This window comes from Myodes glareolus, chromosome 4 (genome assembly GCF_982192425.1).
Source record: "Myodes glareolus chromosome 4, mMyoGla1.1, whole genome shotgun sequence".
NCBI lineage: Eukaryota > Metazoa > Chordata > Mammalia > Rodentia > Cricetidae > Myodes > Myodes glareolus.
In genome coordinates this window covers 67,924,076-67,931,988 of record NC_142029.1, presented here as the reverse complement: position 1 = coordinate 67,931,988, position 7,913 = coordinate 67,924,076, and the positions used below count along the sequence as shown (strand labels likewise).

Here is a 7,913-nt window from a genome sequence, read left to right as displayed (position 1 = left end):
ATAAGCTACCAATCTATCTACAATATAACAAAATTTCCAAATACAATAACGAGAGAGGAGGTAATGGCACTGACTTATTTAATCCATCTTTGTTGAGCACGCAGACAGTTGGTATAATATTCATAGTCGATAATTCTAGAAATATAATAGAAACAAGTAATTTACAGTTGTGAAGATGAGCTTCAGAAGAGCTTGAGATTAAATGGGAGCTCTTCTGCAGAGATTCTGCTTTCTCTTGGGAATGAGGCTAAGACTATAAACAGAAAATGCTTTTGTTCATCAACATGTTTGCATTTTCCATTGGTACATTTTTATTAATGCTGCAATAATCTTAGGTAAATTTGATAGATAGCAGCATTGGACAATAAATAATTGCAAGCTTCATCTTCATATGTGTTTCATATCTAATTCAAAAACTACTGCATACATTATTCTCTTAGATATTAAGTTACTTACTCGACAGACAAGATGACTCACAGTCTCAATGTAATTGCCACACCATCCTGATGACTTGAATTCTATCCTCAGAATTTCCATGGTGGAAGGAGGGAACAGGTTCTCCAAAGTTATTCTTTGGCCTTCATATGTGTTCTATGGTACACATCAGTGCACACACATATCCTACAAACACAATAATAACAATAAGTATAACATCTGAAAAAGGTAGCTAAGTACTTGCCAATAGTGTATATCCATGCTAAATATAGAGTGATTCAAGAAGAGAGATTTGTACTGAGCATTAATTGCATTCAGAGTTATCAGATTTCACTATTTGTTACCTTTTAATTTGCACATTTTAACATCAGGCTATACTGATTTTCCTGCGAATTCTGTAATGTCCCAAATTAGATAAAGTTTTGTCTAAGTACTCTTTTGGTGTCATGTTCTAAATGCTCTTACTTCATATGTGAAATCTACTAATTGGGTTATTAACTTCTTCACAGGTCTGTGAGATTGAATTCTTTACCATATCAAATGTTAAAAAACATTTGTGGTGAGCTCTTATTAAATATTTCTTCAAGATCTTTTAGGGTTACTTAAAAGATCCAGTATGTAAGGATTATTTACATTTGTATTAGATTTATTTCTAGCTATCTAGTATTCACTTGCTCATATTTTATCTTATTTTTATTTCATTTTTCGTTAAAAATTCAATTATCATGTGTCTTACTATAAGGATATATAATACTAAAATAAAAATACAGAGTTAATTGTTTAACACACAAAGACTAACAAATGTAAAGCTTGTGGTGATGTGCTAATATCAAACAAATCATTTCAAACGGTATAATAACAAATAGGAAATATGTCAAGGCTTAGTGAAACATGGTGTGACTAAGGTTTGAAAAACTAATGTAAGAAAAAAGATAATCAGAATTTTTAGTATAGACACTCCTGTTTTTTCTCAATATGTATTAGAACAGTATCCAAGAATCACTGTGAACATGAAATATCTAAGCAATAAAATTAAATCATGAACTACCAAAATATATACATGCAAGGCTCAAAATAGACAGTATACTATTTGGGGAAATATAATCATTAACACGCTTTGCTAATCTGGAAAAAAGTTTAAAGTGCAGAATTGGCAGAGGCTGCTCATTTGTTTCCTAGCTGTCCTGACCCAAACAATGACACAGAAACTATATTAATTACTTTTGATTGAGGTTTCTGTCCCACCAGGTCCCATAGCCGTTTATCCCCAAAGAATAACAGAGGTCTACATTAGTTATAAACTGATAGGCCTTGTATCTCAGGCTTCTTATTAACTCTTATAATTTATATTAGCCCATTATTCTTGTCTATGTCAGTCACATGACTCGGCCCCTTATTAGGCGAGGCAGTCACATCTTGTTTCTTCTGGGGCTGGGTCACAAGTGAAGAAGCAGCTTTCCTTTATCCAGAATTTCCTGTTCTTATCACCCATCTCTACTTCCTGTCTGGTTGTCCCACCTATACTTCCTGCATAGCAACTGGCCAATCAGCATTTTATTAGATTACAATTGACAGGGTACAAACCACTGTCCCACAGCAAATTACAATACTGCTTGACCAATAGCTTAAGCATATTTCTAGCTAGCTCTTACATCTTAAATTTACCCATTTTTATTAATCTGTGCATCACCATGAGGTTGTGGCCTACCAGTAAGGTTCAAGCCAGCATGTCCTTCTCCTTTGGAAGCTACATGGCAACTCTTTGATTCCTCCTATGCTCTCTATTTCTTTCTGTTCAAATTTCCCACCTGATTATATTCTATTATACTATTATTATTATTCTATTATATTCTATCCTGACATAGACCCCAAACAGGTTTTTTATTAACCAATGGTAAAAAAACATATTCACAGCATGCATAGGAGAATTCCACATCAAAGAAGAAAACCATATCAAAGAAACAAAGAAAGGAATATATAACTTGACATAACATAAAATACAAAACTATAACTTGAAAAATCAGCATAGCTATGCAAGCTAATTTTTAATTAATGAAATTGGAAAGCTTCAAGAACATGAAATCTGACAGAGTTCACAACAGTGTCAAGGGTGGGTTTCATCTTGTGGAGCAGAAAATGGTTCAATACTCCCATGATGTTCATGTCACCATTGTGACAACAAGAAGGCTGTTGGTCAGATGTTATTGTAGCTCACAGGGATTGTTGAGCGCTTTTCTTCTCCAGTGGTGCAAAAAGAAACTTCCAGCACTAGTAAAGCTTGCATTTAGGAATGAAATTTCCAGGCCAGTACCATCTTGATATCTCTATGCTCTATGACCAAGTATAGGGTGCCTTCTGCAATAAGGTTTTTCCACTGAGCTCTAGAGCGTAACCAATAATATTGAGAAGCACCTGTGAAAATTTTTTAGAGGCTGGTGATTCCTGTCTGATTAACAACTCAAAAAGGGGGTACCTATTAACCTGTAATGGATGAATATAAAGGAATATTGTCCTCTAGATAAAAGAAGATAGCACATATGAATTCATAATGGTCCCATAATATATGTAAGTCCTCTGTAATCTTATTTTAGACCAAATCTCTTCATGGCATGGGGAGGTGGGTATGAAGTTTCTCCTCTAGCTGAGAAGCCACTGTCAACTGATGACTGCTGATAGAGGGAGACACATTTCCTTTCAGATGGTTGCTCCTGGTAAGTCATCAATACTCCTGTGGAAGAACACATTTCTAAAAATACTGGGCAGCACAAAATGGGCATTATGGGTGAAAAAAGACACAAGGGGGGCTAGATATTAGATAATTTCAGAGAAGAGTTGTCTATGATCTGAATATATTATAGGAAATCTTGATGAAAAAATATGAAAATAGACAAAAACTTATCAAATGATTCTTACAATGTGTGACTTTATAATAACAGAGTATTATCAATAAATATGATAATAGCATGACACATTTAAAGATAAGAAAACCTTAAGAAAAGCGCAAAACTAGTAAAGTTACTACATCTATGGAATGATAACCAACAAATGAAATATTTTCAATGAAATATTATAGCTTTAAGAAATAAATTATTGCAAGATATATTAAAATGAATTTGGTGGGTTATTTATAGAAACAAAAATGCTAAAATGAATATATTTTGAGGCTCTGGATGAAGTTTTACCTAAAAATGAAGTAGCACCAGGTGTTTTGGCACAGTCCTAATATCTGAGCAGTCAGGGTGAACAGGCAAGAGAATTGTGAGTTCTAGACCAGTCTGGGCTACAGAGTGAGCTGTGTCCCAAACAAACAGTAAGAGATAAAGAGAAAAAAATAACATATAAAAAAAGAAAGAAAAAATAATTTGATAAAGTACAAATAAAGTACAAAAATAGAACTTTGAAATCAACATAGTTATGTAAATTTATTTATTAGTGAAATCAGAAATATTCCAGAATGTGAAATTTTAAAAATAAAAATAAATCATACTTTACCGATATGAAAAGAGTAATCACTGTTTAAAATGAATGACACACACACACACACACACTCACACACACACACACACTGAATACTGTCATCCTCACACATCTTAAGTCCCATACACCCCTATTGCGCTTACTACTCACTACAAATCTCTTTACCATATTTACAACATTTTCCTTGCATTTTGTGACCTGTTCATCTTAACCAGGTCAGAGTGGTGATTATAAGCTTAGAACTATTCACTGGCATATAGGGACTGTAATGGTAAGTACACAATTGAAGACAATGTTTGCTCATTCTAGAATCTATGAGTTACCCAAAGACCAATGAGAGGGGAGGTGTCAGATCATCCACATCCCCACCATAATCTCTGAGGAACTGTTTACATGCTTAGTCTATGTGAGACATGGAGGCAGTCACTGCTGCTGCGAAATCATAATTTGGCTGGAGCATTACAACAGGAGAGTTTTTCATAGATCTTCTTGTTTTTGTCTCTTACATCCTTTCTGGCCCCTCCCATTTTATGATTAGTATCTTTGTATGTTTTGTGTTTTCTTAATTTGTGTGTGAGGTTCTAAGAAATCTTGATATTGAAGTCTTTTCGGGCTGCCCAAAATTTCCTCAATATTTTCTCCAAGAACTTCTGTCTCACTCTGTCTCCTTCAACCTGCGTCCTTTCCTGAGATTTATGTTGCTATCTATGTAAGACTAAAATGTTTACATATTCAACACATTTCAACTTTTGACCTTTTAACAAAACATTAATTCAGTTAGAGATTCATTTTTGTAGAAACAGTAACTAATTTGTCCACAATTCTTTAGGATAGAGGAAAGTTATTATATTTTTCTGCAATATATATTTCTGTATTGCAGACTTTATTAGTCCACAAGAAATAAAGGGAAAAATACAAACTGAGCTGAGGTTGTTTCTCTAACTTTAATGTGTAGAACTGCAGGTTTCTTACTTGAGAAAATATTGTGAGGTAACAACACAAAATCAAACTGTAGATATTTTAGTGATAAGATGATAGACAGTATTACTTATTTCTTTACTTGTAAAGTGATAAAAATGCATTGTGATAGCCAAGAGTGTCATTAAGTGACTGGTAGTGAGTGTGGACACTTTGTCTCTATTGCCTCACTATTTAACCACTGATGACTGACTCTGTCACTCTCAAGAACTGGATCACAAACAGAAGCCTCTTTCTAATGGAGCACCAAGCATCTAGAACATGATCCTAGGAGCACTATGCATCTAGTACATAATCCTAGGAGCACCGTGCATCCAGCGCCTCATGCAACGGTTGCTCCAGATGTCATTTCATTTTCACATTTGGAAATATAAAGACTTGATGTATCTTAAGAATTAGAAAGCAAGGGAGATTTTTGAAAATAGAGCTCTATAAATCCTCTCGTGAAATTAGATTTTGGATAATAATTCATTGCTTTTTGGAAAATTTGCTTCCACAAGCATGTCTGTCACTTTTCCTCACTGATACTCACACTTATTCTCAATTTATGTACATTGATTTGATATCACAAAAATTTTCAAGGTTTGAACATGGTGGTAATACATTATATGAATTTATTCTTAATTTTTGTAGGACAAGTTTAAAATTAATAATAAAAGATAAATCTCAAATGATCCATCATAGTAATTATATATAGAGAAAAGTATTCTAAGGTAGGAAATATTTACATGTGGATATTGTATACATGAAAAGCTTAATAAAGTCATCCTGACAGCTTTATATATTCACATACCCCCATATATATACATATATGTATATATATGCACATGTACCACACACACACACACACACACACACACAAACAAATATACATACGTATATGTTATTTGGGGCAGCATTTCTTTGTGTAGGCTTGTGTCTCCTACAACTAGCACTGTTGAATAGTTGAATAGACGGGCCTTGAACTCACAGTTTGCCTGCTTCTCCCTCCCTAGTGCTGGTTAAAGACTTAAGCTACCACTACAGGGCTCAAGCAATTCTTTTACTCTTTCAGGAGCTGAATGAAGATATGGCAGCAGAGAACCATTGCACAGTGACTGAGTTCTTCTTGACTGGGCTCTCAGAGACACCAGAACTCCAGTTGCCCCTCTTCCTCCTCTTCTCTGGAATCTATATGGTCACTGTAGTAGGAAATCTGGGCATGATCACACTGATTGTGCTCAGTTCCCACCTGCACAACCCCATGTACTATTTCCTCAGCAGTCTGTCCTTTATTGACTTTTGTCAGTCCACTATTGTTACTCCTAAAATTCTGGTGAGCTTTTTAGCAGAGAAGAACCTCATCTCCTATCCTGGATGCATGACTCAGCTCTATTTCTTTATCATTTTTGGCATTGCAGAGTGTCACACTTTAGGTGTAATGGCATATGACCGCTATGTGGCCATCTTTAATCCCTTGCTGTACAATGTAACCATGTCCTATAAGATTTGCAGTGTCCTGATTTCAGGAGTGTATGTTTTTGGTGTGTTCAGTGCTTCAGTTCTCACAGGTTTCGTGACAAAGATTCGGTTCCATGAATCAGGTGTGATCAACCACTATTTCTGTGATCTTCCTCCCCTCTTAAAACTTGCGTGCTCTAATACCTATATCAGTGAATTGTTGATTCTAGTTTTTGGAACAGTGAACATCTTTGTCCCTATTCTAACAATTATTACATCCTACATCTCCATCTTTACCAGCATCATGCGTATCCAATCCACTGAGGGCAGGTCCAAAGCCTTCAGCACCTGCAGCTCCCACATCTCTGCTGTTGCTGTATTCTATGGTTCTGCTGCATTCATGTACTTACAGCCATCTTCAGTCAGCTCAATGGAACAAGGAAAAGTGTCATCTGTGTTTTATACTACTGTTGTTCCCATGCTGAACCCATTGATCTACAGCCTGAGAAATAAGGATGTCAGTGTTGCCTTGAAGAAAATACTTCAAAGAAAAAAATTTATGTTTCAGAAGTAGCGTGAGGATAATTTATTAGAGAAAAGTTATTCACAAATACATAGTTTGAATTGATATGCTTTATTTTATTATAGTTGCAAGAATTATTACTCATTTACTAGGATACTTTGATAATTTTTATAAATATAAATTTTAATTTCAATTTTCTATGCACATATTATGTTTTTTCATTGGATAAATAATGTAAACCAATATTAAGGATGACATGAATTCATATGCCTATAATGTTTAGTACATCATGCTATATGTTTTTGCTTTTGATAAATGTTACTTTAAAAATATTAAACTACATTCTCAATTACAATAAACCTGATACTTTTTTGTTTATAATTCATTTTTGAGAATTTTATTTGTAAGTGCTGTAATTACATCTTTCACCCCATCTCTTTCTAAGCACTCCTGTGCTACCCCTGCTCTCTGTCCAATGAATGGCATCCTTTCCTTGAATGCATGTGTGTATGTGTGTGTGTGTGTATGTGTGTATTAATTCATATATATTAGGGGGTTTATCCAAAGAAAAACTGTTGACTGAGTTTTCTGTCCTGCCCAGTTACCACAGTTGTTCAGTCTCAAAGAAATCAAAGAAAAGTCTACATTAATTATTAACTGATTGGCCCATTAGCTCAGGCTTCTTATTAACTATTTTTCCCTTTCTTTTTATTTATTTATTATTTTTATTTACTTATTTATTTATTTATAAAAATTTCCACTTTCTCTCCTCCTCCCAATACCCTTCCATTCCCCCCATCCCTCTCCTCCTCCCTCTCCAGTCCTAAGACCAGTCAGGGTTTCCGCCCAATACCCTCCCATTCTCCCACTCCCTCTCCTCTCTCTCCAGGTCTAGGAAGGTGAGCATCCAAACAGACTAGGATTCCAAAAAGCCAGTCCATCCAGACGAAACAAGACCCAGTGCCATTGTCAATGGCTTCTCAGTCGGCCCCCATGTCAGCCACATTCAGAGAATCCGGTTTGATCACATGCTCGTTCAGTCCCAGTCCAGCAGGCCTTG

The 7,913-nt window shown here is 35.1% G+C and overlaps 1 protein-coding gene across 1 annotated transcript; it reads left to right on the top strand.

The window, feature by feature from the left end:
• The first annotated feature begins 5,959 nt into the window (after positions 1-5,959).
• LOC125388936 (olfactory receptor 8G18-like) lies at positions 5,960-6,904 on the top strand. The gene has a single exon (XM_048417314.2). The coding sequence runs from the start codon at positions 5,960-5,962 to the stop codon at positions 6,902-6,904; it is 945 nt and encodes a 314-aa protein (XP_048273271.2).
• The last annotated feature ends 1,009 nt before the right edge of the window (positions 6,905-7,913 follow it).

Excerpts from the sequence above, each read along its gene's own strand:
- LOC125388936 (XM_048417314.2), top strand. The coding sequence starts at position 5,960 with ATGGCAGCAGAGAACCATTGCACAGTGACTGAGTTCTTCTTGACTGGG.